Genomic DNA, 22,520 nt, shown 5'->3' on the forward strand with positions numbered 1-22,520 from the left:
GTGCATGTTCATGTGATCACAAACAGCTGTACAGATCTGGCAGGGTACTTATTTCTTTGCCAAAGTGGAGACCCTCACCCCACTTCTGCTCCTGCTGCGTGTAGCCTCTGCCTGTAATTTTAGGACGAGTCTCTTCTCTTGCTCACAGCAGTGTTTTGAAAGCTCTCATACTGTGAAGCATTTTGTGCAGCGTGTAAACCGTGTACTTGGGCTGGGGGAAGCAAAGCTACTCAATCAAAATCTGCCTTAGTGAGAACCTGGCTTAAAAGACCAAAAGGCAAATCAGTCATCACAGCAGTAGGCGAGTCTGATATGAGAAGATCTGACCCTGTGGCGTCTGACTGTGAGAAGCGGCTGCAGGTTTGGACTGGCCATCTGGAAACCAATTTCTAGTCCCATGTATGTTAATGCTAGTTTTTAACAGCCTGAAGAACTTTACTGTTTGAACATTGCAGCCTGCTTTTGCTAAGTCCAGAGGCAGAGGAGCAATGGAGACTATAAACCACCTGATCTTGGAACCGCCAAGCTGCCGGGCTGGGGCCTAGCATGTATTAGAGTAGCCTAAAGACTCCCTAAATTTACACCAGCTGCCACTGGCTCCCAACGGTCATTACAGCAGCTCTGGATCAATCAGACCCAGCCATGCTGGCAGCAAGGAGGGGTGTGGAGTAGGAGCTTCAGTGGTAATGTATTGACACTGTTGATTTAACTTAAGGTCACACTGCATGAGGAGTCAGGAAAGCGGCCCTACCTGCTGGGTTCTGTAAGATTCCTGCATTAGCGTTAGCAAAGTGCGGCATACCTGGCAGAGACTGGAAACCTCCCCATTTCCCCAGCCACAGTGGGATCCCTCGACACACATGTGACGGTTCTCGGGGTACCCAGGACTGAGTCATTTTGTTACGTTTAGAAAGAGGAAGTCTTTTTCTTGTGATCGCTTGGCATCGGCTCCCTGGCGCTGCCAGCTTTTCAGCCACTCAAGCACTCTCCTCTGGGCTTATGCCACCCCTTCCTTTGCCTTGTAGGTGTGCCCCAGTCCCCTTGAATCATTCCCCTGTGGTATCCACCCCTCATGCCAGCTACCCTCAAAAATACCACGTTTGCTGTCCCCGAAGAAACAGTGCACACACTAGCTTGTAAGATTCAGCTCAGGACCTGCACTTTACTTTGCACCGAAATATATTGATAGTGAAAACAAGAATAAGTGTATTATCAAAAGTGCAGAAATTCTGGAGAGAATGAGTGAGGATACTGGAAACAAATGGCTACATATAAAACAAAATCCTAGCATAACGCTTTTTAGAGACTAAACTCAACTATCAGGTTAACCTCCTGTGTGAAGAAGTTTCTCACCCAAAGTCTTTTGCAGCGTTTTCAATCAAGATAAGCTCAGATCCCGTTTTCATAAATGTGAACAAGCTGCCCATTTAATTGATGAGGGGTTGCTTTCTTTGCATCTTAAATATGCCGCCAAAGTTCATTGTCTGTCACTCTGAGACAGGATAACCACCTTTGGCTTGGTTTTTCTGTATGCTGCTTCTCTGCTGACTTAACATCTCTTTGTTAATATCTAACTTTGTAAGTAAATGGGCATCCATTGTGTGTGTTTATGATGCTTAATTTAAATCCGGACAGAGAGAGACACATTTCTTACTCCTCTCTGGAGGAAAATCTGTTTTTCACTTGTGCTTTGACTTTCAAGCCATATTTTCAGTATAGTGACATACCATTCACAACAATATTAATGACCAATGTAAACTCGGTTTTTATTTAAGACCTAGTGACAGTCTTTGCTGAGCCTGAATGTACATACCAGAATTGGGATATTCTTGGCGTTAAGGGGTTCTTGGGTTACAACATGAAGCTCATTCAGAGAGGCACTGTGCATTCAGCATATCTTTAATGCAGCTCCTTAATTTTTCCTGTCTGAGCAGTGTCAGGAGCACTTCCTGGGGGGAAACAAGACATGGCCTAATCTCTCTGGCTTTCTGCAGTGCAGGAGGCTGAATGGTAGTGTGTAGGACTAAATAGGTTTGGCATTGCATAGACCTTTAGGGTAGGGGTCCACATGACTAACTACTGCTTCAGCTGCAAGCCACATGGATCTCAGGTTGGACGTTGAGTTGGACGAAGAACACTGAGTTGATGGAAATAAAATAGAGCTCCTCATGTACCCACTAGGAGTTCAGCAGCAGGGAAGTATTAAACTGGGTCTCATAAAGGTCAGTGCTTGAACTGCTGTATAAATGAGCTTGCAACCTATAGTAAAATCAGCAGGAAGGGTCACCATCCATTTCAACTCCCTGCTTTAAACAGCCGCTGCCAAGCATCCCCAAGGTTTCCATTACAATTTTGTTTCATTGTGAAAGACCCACCTTTACTAGGCAGCTGAGTATTGCCGCTCCTTTAGAGCGGTCACTTGAGAGAGGTTGTGCTGTCGTTAATGCTGGTGAATGATAGCGGCGACTGCAGTGAACCTAGAAAGAATTCAGTCAGCGATTCTGCAAAGAACCTGGGGTGCTTTATAACTGGAAAGCAGCGTAGATGAGATGTGAGGGAAGCAAATGAGATTTCTACATGTTAGGACCGTAAGTAGTTCATGAAGACGGTGGGGGACAGGGCAGAAAACCTGGGGGGAGTTTGTTGATCTGCTATAAAATGATAGTTTCTCTTGGTGTCAAGCTGCCTTTGGTGTAAATCTCTGTAGTGAGAATAATTCAAAAGATGCTGAGGAAAGGAGGCAGAGGCTAAAATCAGGAAGTGAAGCCTCTGAGGATGCAGGGTTTTGGTTGTTCCAAGTTGAATTGCCCTGACGAGAAGAGGTCCTTCCCTTCAGTATGCTCTGATCCCAGAGCACAGTAGGGCAAATTAAGAACAGATCAGTTTGAGGGCTATGACCTACTTTTAATGGGAGTGTTTTGTCTGTGAGAGTGGAGCTTAAGGCCACGCCTCCCTTCAGCTACGTGCTCTTTGAACCTCACAAGTTAAGCACAGGCAGGCCTGGCTAGTACTTGGATGAGAAACCTCAAAGGAAAATAGCCAGATGTTGCAGGTCAGGACGGAGCCAGTCTCTCAGGATAGCACTAGGGTGCTGGGTTGCTTCAGGTATGGCCCTTTTAGCTGAGACACAACCAAGGTCCTGGCCATTTTTGGTTCCTTTGCATTCCTCACAATAGTCAAGGTTTTTGGCCTGGTGTCCTGGCCAGATTCCAATTTCGGTAACCATTCTGTGTCCTTAAAATTCCTCTTTTCAGTTTCAACTGGAAGTGGTGGTGGAGTTTACTTGCCGTTCTAAGCAGCTGGTGTAGCACTGCTGTGCACTGTTGAAACGGGTGCTTCTTAAAACTGCAGAGGCAACTAGGCTGTGGCAGTGAGTGGAATTAAATGGAGTGAGAGAGAGTTTGAAAAGTGTCTTGAAACCCATTGGAATGAAAGGTGCTGTATAAATGAGTTGTTGTTATTAATAAATCCTGTTGTAATCGTTACATTAAACAAAAATTGACAAACCTGAACCATTTAATTTAAAATAAAATCCTGGCAATTCAGCATTTAAAAAGAATTGATTTTGTTTCATGGCAGAAACCTACAAATCTCTGACAAATGCAATAAGAAAAGATGTAAAACAAGAGTTTTATTGGTTCATGATCCAATTCCTTGGCACCTCTGCTTTTAAAACTGCAACAAATGTCACCTGTTTTATTTACAAGCTCAACACAGCTCAGTTTCTTGAAGTAGAGGCTGTGAAGCCATTTTTCAAACTGGTTGAAGTTGGCAAATAACAAATAAAAAAATGAATGTCTAGATCAGCCTGTGCTCTGAATTTGTAAGGGTACGGCAGCTTCTGTTAACACTGTAATAAATTTAATGACTTGAGTGAGATGCTTTAACACTTCGATAAGAAATTCACAGTTGATGCATTTGTTCTGGGATATTATGGACCAAAGCCAGATGTGTGTTGGCGGAATAAACTTCTAGTCATTTTTTCCTCTGTATTTCAGTAGAGGACATTTAAAGTATGTTTTAATAATTCTAGTAACAGACTAGTTTTAGACACCATGTCCTATTAAACATATTACTGTCACGTTCTCATGTTAACTATATTTTTTTAGAATTACTTTTTTCAATGTTCAGTTTTCTAGAAATGCTAGGATTAGTTATTAAAATTCATTTATAGATATGATGTAGCGATAAAGGTACATTTGCTACTGTGTGATCCAGTGTGATGCCGACTTAACACCATTGAAATCAGTCAGGTAACATTGGCCTCTTCATTGGCTAACTGTCAACAGAGCCGATACAAGGTGATCAGTGCTAGTGTGTCATGATTACGGCAGCATCCTTTTCTTTCCTACCCAGGTGCTTCTACCCTAAGCAGCATCAACTACCTCCAGATGCCATAAAGGACTTCAGTGTCTATGGCCCATCTGATCCCATCCCAAATCTTATACCTCTCTTCTGTCATCATAGTATCTGTGTGTCTTCCAGTCATGCAGTAAACAATGTGACCTATATCTGTCATGTGTGGTTCGTTCTCTCTCTCTCTCTTCCCCCACCCCCAGCCTGGGGGAGAATTGAGTGTGGAGTGTTTTTATTTTTGGTGAGGTTTTACTTTTCGGGGGAGGGGGCTGTTTGTTGGTTTGGTTTGGTTTGGTTTTTTTTAAATGAACATGCTGGTCTCTGTGTGTGTTTAGAGAGGGTAGGTTGAAGAAGTGTGCCTGACATTTGGGATGGAAGTTGTGGGGTTTGTGATAGTCCTTAGTTCCTTAGATGGTCCCTGCCCCAAGGCACTTACAATCTCTCTGTTCTGTTCGTACAGCACCCAGCACATTGGGGTCCATGACTGGGGCGCCTGGGTGCTACAATAATAATAATAATGTAAGTTTGTTATTCAGTCAATCATAAGACAGAAAATATTATATTGTCTCTGTATAAATCCATGGTATGCCCACATCCTGAATACTGCGTGCAGATGTGGCCGCCTCATCTTAAAAAAAAAAAAGACTGGGACTTTTCAGCTTGAAAAGAGGCAACAAAAGACGGGATATGATAGAGGTCTAAAAAAGCATGACTGGTGTAGAGAAAGTAAATAAGGAAGTGTTATTTACTCCTCCTCATAACATAAGAATTAGGGGTCATCAAATGAAATTAATAGGCAGCAGGTTTAAAACAAACAAAAGGAAGTATTTTTTCACACAATGCACAGTTAACCTGTGGAACTCCTTGCCAGAGGATGATGTGAAGGCCAAGACTATAACAGGGTTCAAAAAAGAACTAGATAAGTTCATGGAGGATCGGTCCATCAATAGCTATTAGCCAGGATGGGCAGGGATGGTGTCCCTAGCCTCTGTTTGCCAGAAGCTGGGAATGAGTGACAGGGGAATGGATCACTTGATGATTATCAGTTCTGTTTGTTCCCTCTGGGGCACCTGGCATTGGCCACTGTCAGAAGACAGGATACTGGGCTAGATGGAACTTTTGATCTGACCCGGTATGGCCGTTCTTATGTTCATAGACCAACCCCTGAGGAAGCTGGAGAGGACTTTCATTCCTGAGCTTTAGGCTAGATGCTGGGCCTGGCCCATTGAGTGCCTGGAAGATAAGAACTCAGACCTTGAGCTGACTCCTTGATTCCTCCCTAGAGACCTCTAGCGAGAGTGAGAATCGGTGCCGATCACAGTCATGATTTTGCACAAACAGCTTTCAGTATTTTTTAAATTGAAAGTAAATAAGTAACAAATAGAATATGGTTCCATTTGTGAAATTGCAACAGAAGTCTCTGCTCGCTGTCCCTGTAATAAATCCATCCCAGTGCTAGAACAGCAGAGCAGAATTGTATGGGCGTTCTGGTGAGATAAAGCAACTTTCTGTTGAAATTCCATGTAAACATTCTGTTCAATTTTGATCACCATATTATGTAAAATTAAATGTTGTAGTGATTAACATGCTTCAAAGAAGGGCACGAAGGCTGATCCCAGAATGAAAGACTGTAAACTCTGAAGTAAGTTAAAAAACCCTTTGCTTATGTAGCCTGAAAAAGGGAAAATGTTCTGAGGCATTTTATTTGGAGAATATATCAATTTTAATGGTGTTGGTTGTCAGCTTAGTTGTTCTCTGCTGAAGCAGATAAGAGAACAATATGGTGTGACATTCAGGAAAGCACATCCAAAGCCATCTTCAAAATCACATTTCCAAATACACTGTGCTCCAGTCTGGGAAGAGACAGACAGACAGACAGACAGACACACACACACACACACACACACACAAAAAATTGTAGGTGTTTGCACTGTACTAAAAATAATAACAATGGGACTACATGCAGCTTTACCAACAAAGAGACCGGACTCCACCCCAAGGATCCTACAACCTAAATTACATTTTATATGGTGAAGGTTACTGATAAAGGTGTCGAGGAGGGATGACAGGACAAAGGTTACAGGAGAGATGAGCACGATGTTATGAATACAGCTTGTTCCTTCCTTCCTGTACACCAGATCTGGGAGGATATGCTAGGCATAGTGGTAGCTGTTTCTGGGAGAAGGAAATAAAGGGAGTGTTAAGGCAAGCTGCTGTGGCAGAATGGATGCCATGAGGGCTAGATGCCTGGAGAATGAGTTGATCTATGCTGAGACATGACCAAATGTAGTTGCGCCTGCTTCCTGCAAGCTCCATGGAGACCTCTGAGCCAGACTTGGCAGTAGCAGAAGTAGGTGCGGTGGTGTATGTCACACATCAGGTGTAAGCTGATCGGGAGACAGGCAAAGTGGGGAGATGTGCTGATTCAGCATTCAGTGGGTGTGCAAGACAACTTACACACTGAGGGTCTGGAATCAGGACTGGACACTGGTGCTGGTAGGTGTCCTAAGGTAGCAAGCCTGCATGTATTCCTCTTTGAGTCGGGCATTGGCCCCCTTTGCTTAGGTGGGTCTGGAAGCCCCTGACACAAAACTCAGTTACACACTAAGGAGTTTTGTAACCATTTATATAAAAGTGTATTAGGCAAGGGAATGGGTACAGAACAATGGGCTGAAAGGGGATGAGGGACTTAAGGGAATTCAACAACTGTGAAACAATAGCACAAGCCCTTCTCCCTCCGCTGGAGGTGCCCAAAACTTCCTCTCTCCCCTCCCCCCCCGGCTTCTGCCCCCCAACCCGAGGCCTCTACGACTATCAGTGATGCACACAGAGTTGAGGTGCACTAGCCTGGTGAAAGACGTTGCACGTCTGGTGGCTGCTCAGTCTGGATTTCTGGCCTGGTGAGCGGTGGCGGATTTAGAGTTAGTGGGGCCCTATGCGCAGCTTCGTTTTCTCACACACCCCCTCGGGACCCAGCCAAGAAAAAGAACATTCTCTCTTATTTCCCTCCCGTTGTTCATTCTTTTTTTCTTCCTCTTCCTCCTATATTATAAGTAATGGGAAGTAAATGAAAATACAGTGAGATACTTTGATTGGGGCGGGGGTTGGGGTGCAGGCGAGGGTGCAGGGGGTGGGCTCTGGGCTGGCGCAGGGAGTTGGGGTGTGAGAGGGGGCCAGATAGTCTCTGCATGTTGATGCCCGCAGGCACCGCTCCCGCAGCTCTCATTGGCCACAGTTCCTGGTCAATGGGAACTGTTGAGTCAGCACTCAGAGCAGGAGCAAGGTGTGGAGGCATACCCCCCCCGCCCACGCACCCCCCGCCCCCGGTTGGCAGAGACATGCCGGCCGCTGCCGTGCAGAGGGAGGGAGGCAGAGCGGGCAGGGAGCCGCCTTAGCGCTGCTGCATTGTTGCTGGCACATCTCTACACACCCCTTGGGTGGAGGGGGGCAGTGGGTCTCTGCACACAGAGCCACCTCCCTCCAGTCCCTCACCCCTGGGCCACACAGGGACGTGCCAGCAACCGGCCGCTTCTGGGAGTGGCGTTGGGGCCACCGACCACGGCATGCAGGCAGCCTGCCTGCCTGAGCCCTGCTGTGCTGCTGGCCAGGACTCAAGGACAGGTAGTCAGATATTTTTCCTGCATTTTGTTTCATGGTAAATCCGCTCCTGCTGCTGAATTGCTGCTCCTCAGCTACTTCACCTGCCCGTGGGACCCCCACAGTGTTCGCCTCAAGTCCCAGGCTAGCAGTGTCTGTCACAGTCTTGTTCCCGGGCTCTCTTTCACCTGCATCCAATGCAACATAGTCCTTCTTCCTTCCACCGATGCCCCCCCACGCACAACAGCCAAGATGGTGCCCCTGCCTTCCAATTCCTCCCCACAGTCATGGAATCTCCTGGCTTCATGCCCCTCTCAACCATTGACCCTTCATTAGTATCTGAGCACCTTCCATGTAAAATCAATAGCAATAGCAATGTCCCTAATGGACTTCATGGAGTCTTTGGTATTTTCAGGGGCAATAGGCTGCTTGCAGTAAGGCTTTCGTGGTAAGAACTGGAGGGTAAATGGCCTATCCGTGTTAGGAGTGTCATTCTTACTGTGAAAAGGCTTTTTCAAAGGAGGAAGGCTTTGCAGCATTTCCTGAAGACAGGCAGACTCTGAATTCGCCTGTTCTCCTGTGGAAGTTTGTTCCCTAGCCAGATCCCCTTCACTGAGAATGACTTAAAGGCTCCTGGGACTTTTGTTGCTGATGATCATGCTTTGCTCTTCCTCAGATGCCATGGGGCTGGGACTACTCTGGATCTTCCAACCTAGGAGAACTGAAGCTTTTGCTTGAAGAATCTGTCATGATCCGCCGCCTGAAATCAGATGTGCTCTCCCAGCTTCCAGCAAAGCAGCGCAAAATGGTAGTGGTGGCTCCTGAAGGCATGAATGCAAAGACCAAGGCTGAGCTGGCTGCCACTGCAAAGGAGATGGCCAAAGGATACAGAAGTGTGAGTCAGAAACTGTTTACATGATGGACTGTTTGGTATTTCAGGTGCTCACTTAAAAAAAAATCAGTGGAGAGCAATTCCCAGATTCTTAGATCATCATCGAAATGTACAGCAGATGTTATCAAGGGTACTGTTTTAAAATGGTTCTCTTGGGTATCCAAGAATGCACAACATCAATAATCATAACAGGTCAGCTTCCTCTTTCCTTAGTTTCAGCTGTTTCATCTTCTTGTCATGCTGCATATCACTTTCATTTCCCCTGTCATTCACCTTTTATCTCCTCTTCACTCTATTTACTGTCTTTCACTTCTCTGTATTTACTCTCCTGTCCTGCCTCATAAGCCCCACTTACCTTACAAATGTAACCGACAGGGTTATGAATCACAGTTGTGGCCAACTATTTTTGTGCCTCTGTGGACAGAAAATGCATATTACAACTGTGTTAGAGACCTGTGCTGTTTATTTTATTGACTTTTCTATGGTGCTTATCATGTTCGTATCTAAGCTTCTGACAAACTTCAGTTTACCCTCACAACACCTCTGCTGCTATTCCCATTTTACAGATGGGACTCAGAGGCCTAGAGAAAGTCGTGTTATGTCTGCATGGAGCTGGAGGTGTGATTTTACGCGTGCTAGCTCTGATCAGCCTCATGCACTAAACAGTAGCAGCGCTGTGAGCAGCAGGATGGGCTAGCCATCCTGGATATCTAGCTAGGGTTTCTACTGGGACTGGACTCTGGCAGCTAGTTTGTACCATTGCTTGTGCAGCAGCAACCGTGCTGCTATTTTTTAGCATTCTAACTCGATCAAAACTAGTTACTCGAAATTACACCTTCAGCTCTGCCGTAGATGTACATGAAATGACTTGCTCAAGGTCACGCAGAAAGTCTGTGGCAGAGCAGGGTCTCGCAAGTACTCCAGCCACTGAACCCATCTGGTAGAGAGATCTGTTCTAAAACTTGGTTCTCTAATGTGGTTGTAACACATTTTTCTGTCCACACCAGTTAGAAAAAAAGCAAATTATGGCGTGATTTGGCCACAGCTGCGCTTAAATATGGGTATGCTTGTAGTGCAGACAAAGCCCTCTACACACAGCATCTCTTGGGGGGAAAATAAAAAGTACAATTCACATGAGAGTATTCCTTCAGTTTTCCGAACTTTAATTTTCTGCTGGGGGCAAATCTACTTCTCCCCACTCTTGGGTGGTCCCCAGTCAGAGTAGAACTGGTGCAGTGCCATTGCGGTAGATGGCAGGGGCAGAATTTTGGTAGCGCATGGTGAAAGATTTCCCCTCCGCGTACTATGTTTTGTAAATACCGGTGTTTAGGGAGAGACTGCTTTTCCCCAGCGCAATGCCCAACCGCAGCAGCATTTATGCTGGAGCGGCTGGCACCCAGGAGGGAAGGCAGATTTGAAACTGACATTCAGTTTTTTTCCCCTCTTCACAGAAACAAAAGGAGAAGGAAGCTCTACTCCTCTTCTATAACAGAACCGCGGAAGCCAAAATCCGTTCAGTCATGTAAGTTGTGTGACAGTCATAGAATCCTAGAATCAGAAGGGACCTCAAGAGGTCATCTAGTCCAGTCCCCTGCACTCAAGACAGGACTAAGAATTATCTAGACCATCCCCAACAGGTGTTTGTCCAACCTGCTCTTAAAAATCTCCAATGATGGAGATTCCACAACCTCCTAGGCAATTTATTCCAGTGCTTAACCACCCTGGCAGTTAGGAAGTTTTTCCTAATGTCCAACCTAAACGCCTTTGCTGAAATTTAAGCCCATAGCCTCTTGTCCTGTCCTTAGAGGTTAATCCAGTGCCTCATTCTGACCTATCAAAATGTATTTGACTAGTGAGAAGAGAGAAATGGAGCCTTTGGGATAAGATTGCAGCAAAATCAAGTGCAGCTAACAAAATTAATTACGATACACAACATTCTCTTTTTCCAAGGGCTCTATACCTGCCCAGTCTTCTGATTGAATTCCAGATAGGCCCAAATTGAGATCCTAGAATCATAGAATATCAAGATTGGAAGGGACCTCAGGAGGTCATCTAGTCCAGCCCCCTGCTCAAAGCAGGACCAATCTCCAACTAAATCATCCCAGCCAGGGCTTTGTCAAGCCGGGCCTTAAAAACCTCTAAGGAAGGAGATTCCACCACCTCCCTAGGTAGCCCATTTCAGTGCTTCACCCCCCTCCTAGTGAAACAGTGTTTCCTAACATCCAGCCTAGACCTCCCCCACTGCAACTTGAGACCATTACTCCTTTTTCTGTCATCTGCCATCACTGAGAACAGCCTAGTTCCATCCTCTTTGGAACCCCCTTTCAGGTAGTTGTAGGTTGCTATCAAATCGCACCTCACTCTTCTCTTCTGCAAAATAAATAACCCCAGTTCCCTCAGCCTCTTCTCGTAAGTCATGTGCTCCAGCCCCCTAATCATTTTTGTTACCCTCTGCTGGACTCTTTTCAATTTTTCCACATCCTTCTTGTAGTTTGGGGCCCAAAACTGGACACAGTACTCCAGATGAGGCCTCACCAATGTCGAATAGAGGGGAATGATCATGTCTCTCGATCTGCTGGCAATGTTCCTACCCTTACAGCCCAAAATGCCGTTAGCCTTCTTGGCAACAAGGGCACACTGTTGACTCATACCCAGCTTCTCATCCACTCTAACCCCTAGGTCCTTTTCTGCAGAACTGCTGCCTAGCCACTCCGTCCCTAGTCTGTAGCAGTGCATGGGATTCTTCCATCCTAAGCGCAGGACTTTGCACTTGTCCTTGTTGAACCTCATCAGATTTTCTTTTGACCTAATCCTCTAATTTGTCTAGGACCCTCTATATCCTATCCCTCCCTCCAGTGTATCTACCACTCCTCCCAGTTCAGTGTCATCTGCAAACTTTCTGAGGGTGCAATCCATGCCATCCTCCAGATCATTAATGAAGATATTGAACAAAACCGTCCCCAGGACTGACCCTTGGGGCACTCTGCTTGATACTGGCTGCCAAGTAGACATGGAGCCACTGATGACTACCCGTTGAGCCCGACGATCGTGCCAACTTTCTGTCCACCTTATAGTCCATTCATCCAGCCCATACTTCTTTAACTTGGGCAAGAATACTGCGGGAGACCGTATCAAAGGCTTTGCTAAAGTCAAGAAATAGCACGCTCACCGCTTTCCCCTTGTCCACAGAGCCAGTTATCTCATCATAGAAGGCAATTAGGCTAGTCAGGCATGACTTGCCCTTGGTGAAGCCATGCAGATTTTCTTCATCACTTTCCTCTCCTCTAAGTGCTTCAGAATTGGTTCTTTGAGGACCTGCTCCATGATTTTTCCAGGGACTGAGGTGAGGCTAACTTGTCTGTAGTTCCCCGGATCCCCCTTCTTCCCTTTTTTAAAGATGGGCACTAGCCTTTGGGCATTAGCCTTTTTCCAGTCATCTGGGACCTCCCCTGATCGCCATGAGTTTTTAAAGATAAAGGCCAATGGCTCTGGAGTCACATCAGGGATGTTTAGTTCCATATCTAAAGCTACACAGTGTTTGGGGTTAAGAACAAGTCCTCTGGTTCGGGCCCTTCTGTAGTTTAAAAGGAACAAACCAGTGCAATCATCAGTGTAAAGAGAATTTTAAAAAACTAACGCTGCAGTCTTGCTGCAGAAAGCATTGAGCCAACCTATTTGTCAACCAAATTTAGTCTTTAGTTTTATAGTGCTCACTAAAGATGCTATGTTGACAGTCCTGAAGGTCTTGAATGGTCCACAGAGCCCATGTGGGATCATGGTAACAATGTAAACTTCCCCCATGAATGGACTTTTAACTCTTTCCTCTGGAGAGGCAATCTCTTCGAGTTGGGCTGGTGGCCCTTTCATCCCTAGCTTTTTTTGCTGAGATTCTCAACAGCTCAGTTAGGATGTTGGTTTTGTTGGTTTTTTTATGGGGACATGTATAATTTGCCACTGATTTTTATTTCTCATAGCCAACGGACCGGCCATTCTGTTGGAATGACCAGAGTCATGTGTCCTGCATGACCTCACAGCCACAGAATTTGCTGTAGAATCCAGAATTGCTGCCCAGAGGCTCTGCTTTTGTTTTTTAAAAAAAGCGTTTCTTGCTTTTACATTGGCGAAGAAAACCAAGTGAACTGAGTATACAACCATATAGTGTTCTTTCCCTGCATCTGCAGAGGTCTGAAAAAATAGTACTGAGAGGTGGGAACTGCCCCATTCATCTTTAGGCAGTGCCACCTATGAAATAGTAAAGATTAAAATATAAATGCTAGCAGTATGAATTACAAAGCTGCTTGACTGGTTTAGCAGAGCCACCTAGCTACTATTCAGAAGTAGCTCAAGCTAATGTCCTTATCCTACCATCTCAGTATGCCTCCCACAACAACTCGAGTGCCAAAATGTCCAACTTTCCCCTGACAACTTCCCCAATGCAGCAGTGTATTGTCCATACAAAAATCTGTTGCGTGTTAAACTGAAAATGTCAGGACAGCATATAAAATAAATGTAATAAGTTGAATATCATACCACAGGCATCATTGAGCTGATTGTATTATTCGTTTTCAGCTTCATTTCAATGTAAACCTTCTCTTGAATTAAATAAAACTAAAATTGAATTTCCTATAGATTCACCAGAATGTCACAGAATTCAGCAACTTGGCTGCAGAATTTAAGTCCATCTTGCCACGGAGTCGTTTGTGTTTTTCAGTCATAGCTGGCCTGGGCTGTGCTGAAAATAGTGACTTGGTGAAATGCTTTGTAGTCCTGATTTTAGCACCAATTCGTCGAGCTATCTGTCCTCATTAGAAGCTGACATTTGATTTTACCTGTTCCCAACAATTTGTAAATAATGTACAATCGCTTGTTACATAGGACACTTATTGCATGTCTTAGTGGGTTGAAAATAAGTTTCAAGATGTTCTGATAAATTTGTTCTTTAGAGAAGTTTCCTTTTTAGAGTGACATCAGCATTAAATAAATGTATTATGAGTAATTGCCTCCTGGATAACATAATGTGTTCCACAAGATGCCTAGAGTTAGAAATATGAATGAATGAATGAATGAATGGAATAGACAGATAAATGGAAATGACTTTAAGTTGGGCCACTCTGTTTCATCACGTGTGACTCAGTGACATACAAGTAAAATAGATACATTTGTCATTCAGTGGCCAGGAATCCAGAAAAATGAGTGGTATGTCCCTAGATTTCTTTTTATATGTGGATATTAATTATTGAAATGCTGTTTTTTGCTGGTTAGTTTCCTGATTTCTGCCTATAGATCAACAATATCTCTTAGGATTTGAGGGTGATGTGTGCATGGGACAGCAGAGACATCAGTAATATAACTTGGATTATGTGTTTTTAATACAGAGAATACATCCTGGATTTACTGGAAAGTGGGAGAGACAAATTCCTGGTGTTTGCTCATCACAAGATAGTACTGAATGCAATCAGTAATGCGCTGGAGAACAAAGTAAGTTCTTATATCAGGTTCCTGTTAATTTTATTATTGATCCAACTTCAAAGCTCTGGAGAGTTCTGGCAGGTCACCTACTTTATGAAAGTTAGCGACACACACAATTCTCTAATTGAGATATCTCTAATGTGCCCCCAGGCCACGATAACACAGTCTCCAGAATGAGACTGCCCAGAGGGATGTACATTTTGTGTATGTGATGGCTATTGCTGCAGATGTTTCTTGGAGTTCACCACCACGTGGAGTGGTGTGTGTACAGTGCTTTGAGAAGTGCTGTTTCAGTACCATACATTGCCATTGTTGCTTTTCATGCCTCTTGGGAGAAGGTGGGGAGAAGGCAGTGACTAACCAACCCCAGCTATATCTGCATGTCTTTTGTTTCTTGGGTCCATGTTGTTCTGATTTTTGTGCCTGGCTATTGCATGGAGGCTCGAGTCTACTTACTAACTGCATAGTGATCTTTCTCCTGTTTCTGGTGATGAGTAGAGGTCAAGTTTCTATGCCTGTTTCATCTGATCTGTCAGATTTTGAAAGCTGATGAGGTGGCTGAGAGATTTGATAGTGGTAGATGGGAGGTGGTTTTGCTAATTTCTCGCTTAGAAATCTCTGAGGGTAATACTGAGCAATTGCTCATCATCCCTGACATTTATAAAGTACCCATCCCATCACCGCTTCTCTTTGGTGAGGAGACCATTGGAAAATGGTTAGCTTTGCAGCTGCAGCGTCAATATGTGGGCAATACTCCACTCTGCATTGAGCCTTTTCATCTACATCTCCTTTTCACTGACCCGGACTCTGCAGTCTCGCCTTCCCAGTGTCTAGGCATGATAGTCACCTGGATGAAGGGTAGCTGAGGAGATGGTGGCTGGTGATGCTGGTTCCTATTGTGTGTTTATGCCCAAATCTAATGGCAGCATTGGAAAATGCTGAAATAAAATGTTTGTTTTTTTTTATCCCACCAGTGTATTTAAAATAAAATTTTATGGGGTAGTTCAGTGGGTTTTTTGATCTTCACAAGCACTGGTGATGGTGGGGAAGTCCTTTAAAACTTGGGGAAATAAAGACATGCTAATGATCTTTCTCCATGCCCTCCTCTCAGCATGTTGGATATATTCGTATTGATGGCGCCACATCTTCAGCTGAGCGTCAGTCTCTGTGCCAGAAGTTCCAGTTCTCCGAGAAGCACTCTGTGGCTGTCTTATCCCTTACTGCTGCCAACACGGGGCTGACCCTCTCTTCTGCTGACTTGGTGGTGTTTGCAGAGTTGTTCTGGAACCCCGGTGTAAGGAACCTACGTTACTACCATAACTTAAAGTAGTGTGCGCCAGTGGAGAGAGTACGGTACTGGGACTCCGGAAACCTGGGTTCTATTCCTAGTGCTGTCATGACCTGATAGGTAGTCTTGGGGAAGTCACTTCCCCCCTCTGTGCCTCAGTTTTCCTATCTGTAAAATGGGGCTAATGATGCTAACCTCCACTGTAAAGTGCTTTGGGAGCCACTGAAAAAAGTGCTATATAAGAGCTAGGTGGTGTTACTATTCTTATTACCGTACTGATCAATAATATTGCCAAAAAAGGGGACTGTTTGTAGTGTTGAGGGGTGGAAATGGAATAGTGTTATGGTTGTTCTTTGGAGGTGGGGCAGCATCATCCAGGATTTCTCTGTTTCCTTCCTCACTACTCTCTTACACTCCCAGCCCGCCAGAAACCTTTAAATTGCTGCAACCCAAGCTGACCGGACTGGCTGCTGCTGCCAGTGAAGTCAGCTAGTGGCCAGAGGGGATCACTCAAAAGTGATGCAAACTTTTGTTCTCTGTCTTGGCAGCACTCTAGTACTGGATCACGAGAACTGCCACTAGACCAGCTGGTCAGTTTGTAGATTTTTTTTTTTTTTTTTTTGCTTTGAATAGGCCCATCATCAATACTGACCTTCTGCTCCCCTCTCTAGGATTAGGGAGCTCTGATTATCGATCACATCTCATTTTAAATGGCATTTTCCTTTAATCTCAGCTACACATGGGGGACTTTGCATCTAGCAGCAAATAACTAAGGGATGAAGAGGTTATCTGAGCACTCGCCTCATAGTCCAGGCACTGTGTCTTTAGGCTTGCAAGTTCATTTTGCTTCGGTATTTTACAATGTATTAATATGGACTCCTGGGACCTGATCCTAGGGGTAACTTAACTCCTTTTGACTTCAGGTGCAGTAAGGGTGTGTACCCTCTTATAAGAGGCACTCTTCACCTTCCAAGACTGGGCCCTGTGACAGGGTGTACCAGGTCTTCATGGCTCCCCTGCTGGAGACCCCGCTGCACTGCTACACCCTGCCGCAGGAACTGCTCCCAGAGAGTAAAGAGCAGTGAGTATTAGACCTCCAGGCTTGCCAACAGAGTTGTCATGGGAGCAGCCATTTAGGGGAACCATTGAGATCTGGTCCTCCAGCATCTAGAAGGGCGGGGGGGGGGTCCCAGCAACAGCCAGTCAAGGCCCAGCAGTCAGAAATAAAAGGAGCTACCTGCTCCTGCAAGCAAAAGCAGGTCCTGGCTGGAGCCAGAGGAGTAAGAAGGGATGATGCTGCCTAGGCGACACCCAAAGGAACAGGCTGGGTCAGGGCCCATTGCTGGCCAGTCAGTGGCAGGAGTTCAGTAGGAATCCTCCTGATTTGGGTCTGGAGAGGGAATTTAGCCCAGAAGTGTAAGAAACAGTTCGGTTTGTAGTTAGTCCTGAAGGGCAAAGAACGGCTTCTGTTTGTTGTCCCCGGAAGGGGTTTGCCCTGTGTGACTCGGCTAGAGGGCTGAGCCCAGAAGACCTGCAGAGGCAGGCAGATGGCAGACGGGGCACTGGGAGCTGAAGAGAACAGCAGCACCACTCCTGGCCCCTGGGAGCAATCAAATAGGTGAGCGCAACTTTCTACAGGCCCATAGTTAGGGCCCTACCAAATTCACCGTCCATTTTGGTCAGTTTCGTGGTCATAGGATTTTAAAAATGGTTCATTTTATAATTTCAGCTATTTAAATCTGAAATTTCACAGTGTTGTAATTGTAGGCGTCCTGACCCAAAAAGGAGTCGGGGGGGGGGAGGGGACACAACTTATTGTTTCGGGGTGGCAGTACTGCTACCCTTTCTTCTGCACTGGTGCTGGCGGCGGCGCTGCCTTCAGGGCTGGGCAGCTTGAGAACCTCAACTGCTGGCTGGGATCCCAGCTCTGAAGGCAGCGCCGCGGCCAGCCGCAGCGCAGCAGGTAAGGATGGCATGGGATGGTATTGTCACCCTTACTTCTGCACTTCTGCCTGCAGGGCTGGGCCCTCAGTCAGCAGCTGTCACCCTCTGGCTACCCAGCCATGAAGGCAGCGCAGAAGTAAGCGTGGCAGTACTGTGACCCCCTTAAAATAACCTTGTGACGCTCCTCCACAACTTCCCTTTGGGTCAGGGCCCTCAATTTGAGAAACGCTGGTCTCCTCCCGTGAAATCTGTATACTATACGGTGAAAGCACACAGAAGACCAGATTTCAGGGGGAGACCAGAATTCACGGTCCATGATGCGTTTTTCATGGCTGTGAATTTGGTAGGGCCTTACCCATAGTCTACTAATGTAAAAGACTAGGTGTCCGTATGGAGCCAGCTGGGCTGCTAGTGAGAAGTAACATTACTGGTTATTAATACCAGATCAGGCTAATGATGTAATCCCATTAAAACAGCAGAACGGGCTACTCCAGACAGCTACCATACTGTGGTATGGAAGGAACAGCACATTGTTTTTGTGTTAGCAGAGAAACAGGGATGAACATTTACCAGAAGTTCCTGTTAAACACACATCCCTCTGCTAGCTTTAATCTAGCTAGTGCATGATATGCCCACATCTTGAGTACTGCGTGCAGATGTAGTTGCCCCTTTACAAAAAAAAAAAAAAAAGATATATTGGAATTGGAAAAGGTTCAGAAACGGTCAACGCAAATTATTAGGGGTATGGAACAGCTGCCGTCTGAGGAGAATTAATAAGACTGGGACTTTTCAGCTTGAAAAAGAGATGGCTAAGGGGGGATATGATAGAGGTCTATAAAATCATGACTGGTATGGAGAAAGTAGATAAGGAAGTGTTACTTACTCCTTCTCATAACACAAGAAGTAGGGGTTCCCAATGAAATTAGTAGGCAGCAGGTTTAAAACAAAAGGAAGTATTTCTTCACACAACGCACAGTCAACCTATGGAACTCCTTGCCAGAGGATGTTGCAAAGGCCAAGACTATAACAGGGTTCAAAAAAAACCTAGATAGGTTCATGGAGGGTAGGTCCATCAGTGGCTATTAGCCAAGGCAGAGATGGCATCCCTAGCTTCTGTTTGCCAGAAGCTGGGAATGAGCGACAGGGGATGGATCACTTGTTGATTACCTGTTCTGTTCATTGCCTTTGGGGCACCTGGCAGACTGGCCACTGTCACAGACAGGGTACTGGGCAAGGTGGACCTTTGGTCTGACTCCGTCTGACCATTCTTATGTTCTTAATACTAGCAGTGAAGATGTGGCAGCCTGAGCTTCAGCATGAGTTAGTTTCCCCAGTGCATGTCTGCTGGGGATACTAGGGACATACATGGGCTGCTGGCTCATACTGGGGTCCACACGGCTGCATCTGCACTGCTATTGTTACCTATATGGGCAGATCAAAGCAAGTGTGGATATGCCTATCTACAGTTACACCTTGGTCTGCACTGTAGACATGCCCTCGGTGTCTCTGGGCCTCAATTCCCGAGCTGTAAAATGGGGATACAGCCCTGCTCTACTTCACAGGAGTGTGTGGAGGATAAATGCCTTGGAGATTGAGAGGGACTCAGATAGTACAGTAAGGGAGTGGGGGGCATATTAGCACCTTGTAAAGATGCACTGCATTCTGTCCCCTGTACTGCTTTTTTTAATTATTTAAAGAAAATTAATCCTGTTCTTTTTCAGCCCATATGCTCCAGTGCTGTTTCTCTGCTACCAGTTGGGGCAGTCGATAGGATCACAGCTTTGAGCTGTGCCATATAATAAGGAAAATGTCTCAATTTAAACCAATTTCACCTCTGGCCCACAAAGAATCTGTTATCTCTCTGATCCGCCTGCACAAAGACACCAGAAATGCTGAGCTGTGAAAATGGAGTGCTGGAAAACATTCCTGCTTGGAACCATTACTCATCAGTCAGTCTTAGCTAGCGCTTGGCTTGGAAACCTCCAAGGAAAGGCCAGGCACTGCCTGAATTGAGATTGGTGCAAGTGAGCAGGTATAGTCAGGCACGCCGTACCATTAGGATATTTATTGCTGGTACGCTGTACCGGAAAGACTCATTTTCACAACTGCAGGGCTCTCCCGAGAACCACAGCGGCAAAAGGAGCAGAATGCGGGGCCGCTCTGGCATGGCTGTACCGCCCTCAGCCCTGCCCCCAGCCCTTCCACGCAGCTGCATCTCCTGTCTGGGGTCTGTACAACCCCACCAGAGGACAGGGCTGGGGGTGGTATAGCCGCGCCAGAGGAGCTGCTGGCGTGGGGCTGCCGAGTGGCCCCACGTTCTGCTCCTTTTGCTGCCGCGGTTCCCGGGAGAGCCCTGCGGCTCAGAAATCTGTATCTGGTGCAGCGGGAGGACAGACCCCCCCACCCACCAGGTAATGAGGGAGGGGACGCGGGGGCTGGGTTTGGGTTAGGGCAGGGAGGGGTCATGTGGGGAGGTCACCTGCCTCTCCTTTAGCTGGTGCCCCCCTTGTATCCCTCCGATGAGTCGCCTATGCATACTGGTAAGCATCAAAATCTCCTTGCGCCAGTGGAGTGGTGACTCTCTGAGTCAGTACTGAACCAGTGTTCCAGCACAGCGGTGGAAGGGAACAGACAGGTCTGCAAGTGCTGGCTTTCATTTTCAATATAAAACAAAGGGCCTGACCACTTGTCCTTAGACATCCAAGCATGCTGCCTTCAAGAGGGCTGGGGACTAAGCCTGGATCCCTGCCCAGATTCCATCCTGCCTGCCTACTATTCAGCAGCCATTTGAGTTGGATAATAACAATACCTCATTCTCCTAGCACTCTTCACCAGGTAGATCTCCGTTCACTTTACAAAGGAGGTTGTCAGTATCATTAGCCCCATGTGCAAATGGGGAAACTATGGCACGGAGAAGCGAAGTGACTAGCCCAGGATCACCCAGCAGGCCAGTTTCCGAACTAGGAACTAGAATTCAGGTCTCCTGAATCCCCGTCAGTGCTCTACCCACTGGGCCACACCATGTCTCACTCCACTTCACTTCCTGCTCTAAATTGCAGAGTAGCACAGCTGTGCACCATTAAGCAGCTGATGCATTCCTCCCCTAAGGCAGAGGCATTTCAGTAAATGATCGTTATATATACAAACTGTGGAGCTGTGTGAGGGCCTCTGAATGCGGTATGCCATTTGAATTACCAGTTACCGGCAGGACTGGAATTCCAACAGCCCCCGTATGCCTGAGAAAAACTATATGAGTATTTGTTTTTTCACAGTGTCAATTGCAAATCCCACACACATGCACACACTTCTGGTGATGCAGGAAACTGAGTGTTTTAGCAGAGGAGCTTTCTCTAGGGAATTCTTTTAGCAGCTGGTTGTTTAGAAGACATCAGAGGAAAATGTCTGAGAGGAAGGTAGATCTTTGGGGTTCGGGTGCTGGCCAGGGACTAGAATCTGAACTCAGATCTCTGCTCTGCCACATGTTTCCTGGGTGACCTGGGGCAAGTTGTTTCATCTCTCTCTGCCTCAGTTCCTCGTGAGTAAAAGGGGGAAATACCCCTTCCATCCTCCCGCCCATTGTGCAGCTTGGCTTTTTAGGATATAAATTTTGGGTGGGCTGCTACACCCTGATCTCAGCTGGGGACTGTTGGTGTTAATAGGGCACAAATCGGAGTAGTTAAGCATCAGGAAAAATAGGTCTCTATTTCCTGGGGCCAGTTTTGTAAATTCTTGTGTGTGACACTGTTTCATTGTGCTTTTTCTGCTTATTTAAATACAGGTTTTGATCCAAGCAGAAGATCGGGCTCATCGAATTGGACAAACCAGTTCTGTTAACATTCATTACCTGGTGGCTAAAGGCACAGCAGATGACTACTTATGGTAGGGAGTGGAAAGGACTCTGGCTAACTCTTCATCTCTCTCTTGGGGCTTGTGTGACTTGGGATACGTTACTTAACCTCTCTGTGCTTGATTCCTCCTCTGTACAATGGGGGTGGCTGTAACATGTTCTCAGGGTACCGAGAGGAGTGAAATTTGCCTTTGGGGTGGGGCTTTCTAGAAGGGCAAAGTTTTGTTAACAGTCTGGCCTTGTAACGGAAGGCGCCAAGCCAGTAAAATAGACCTATTTATCAGGCAAAGAGTGGTTGTTGAGATGTTTGAGAGGGCTTAACGTATCTAAATGTTCACAGGCTAGGAATAGGGAGAGGACGTTTTGCTGCTTGGTTGCAACAGGCTCTGAGCACTTCCTGAGAGGTGAAGTTAGCAAGGACTTACGGTGTTCAGCAGAGATAAGTCCCATACAGCTCCCTGGGTCGTGAGTTCTTGGGCACACAAAGGAAGCCTGCTCTGCTGCTTCTCATGTTGCTCTTCAGCAAAGCCGCCTGACCAGCTCACATTGATATGCCCCAGTGGGAACTCAATTCATCCTTCTTTGGCTTGCAGGAAGGTTGATGGGATGGAGGGCTGTGGGAGTATAATGCGATGGGGAGGGATCTAGGAAATCCTCTGTGCTGTTAGGGAAGGGACCTGCAATCGATGAAGGAAAATGATTCACCAGATGGTACATTGAATGTCCAAAATTATATCTTTCCATTATCTCATCTGAAAGAGCAAATGAGCTGAGTGAACTTATACAGTTCCCAGAATATCATGACTGCAAATAATTACAGCCTTGCATCAGGAGAAACTGGAAACTGATACGTCGCCCACATTTCAAGGAAAGCTAATAACAGTAATTTCGCGTTTCATTTGTAAAATGCGGTAGCAACCGCTAGTGCTTGACTGAAAGGAAATATGCTTTTCAGAAAAGGACATATCCTTTCATCCTCGCTCCTGCCCATGCCAACTCCAGGAGAGATGAGGGCATTTTATTAATGAAGGGTCTTTAATGGTGCTAGGTGAGGTTCACTTCTTCATAGTTTCTTGTCATATGTTGCAAATCCTTGGAATTGGAGATGGGAATGGAACCTGTTGCTC

At 46.0% G+C, this 22,520-nt stretch overlaps 1 protein-coding gene across 2 annotated transcripts in view; it reads left to right on the forward strand.

The window, feature by feature from the left end:
* SMARCAL1 (SWI/SNF related, matrix associated, actin dependent regulator of chromatin, subfamily a like 1) overlaps positions 1 to 22,520 on the forward strand; it is a 68,378-nt gene that overhangs the window by 40,941 nt on the left and 4,917 nt on the right. For both annotated transcript variants that reach the window (XM_030581013.1, XM_030581012.1), the window contains exons 11-15: positions 8,630 to 8,848; positions 10,297 to 10,367; positions 14,221 to 14,323; positions 15,426 to 15,608; positions 21,325 to 21,425. In XM_030581013.1, the coding sequence (XP_030436873.1) occupies positions 8,630 to 8,848; positions 10,297 to 10,367; positions 14,221 to 14,323; positions 15,426 to 15,608; positions 21,325 to 21,425 (677 nt within the window). The remainder of the gene's footprint in view (positions 1 to 8,629; positions 8,849 to 10,296; positions 10,368 to 14,220; positions 14,324 to 15,425; positions 15,609 to 21,324; positions 21,426 to 22,520) is intronic.

The sequence above is a fragment of the Gopherus evgoodei genome, chromosome 11 (genome assembly GCF_007399415.2).
Source record: "Gopherus evgoodei ecotype Sinaloan lineage chromosome 11, rGopEvg1_v1.p, whole genome shotgun sequence".
Taxonomy (NCBI): Eukaryota; Metazoa; Chordata; order Testudines; family Testudinidae; genus Gopherus; species Gopherus evgoodei.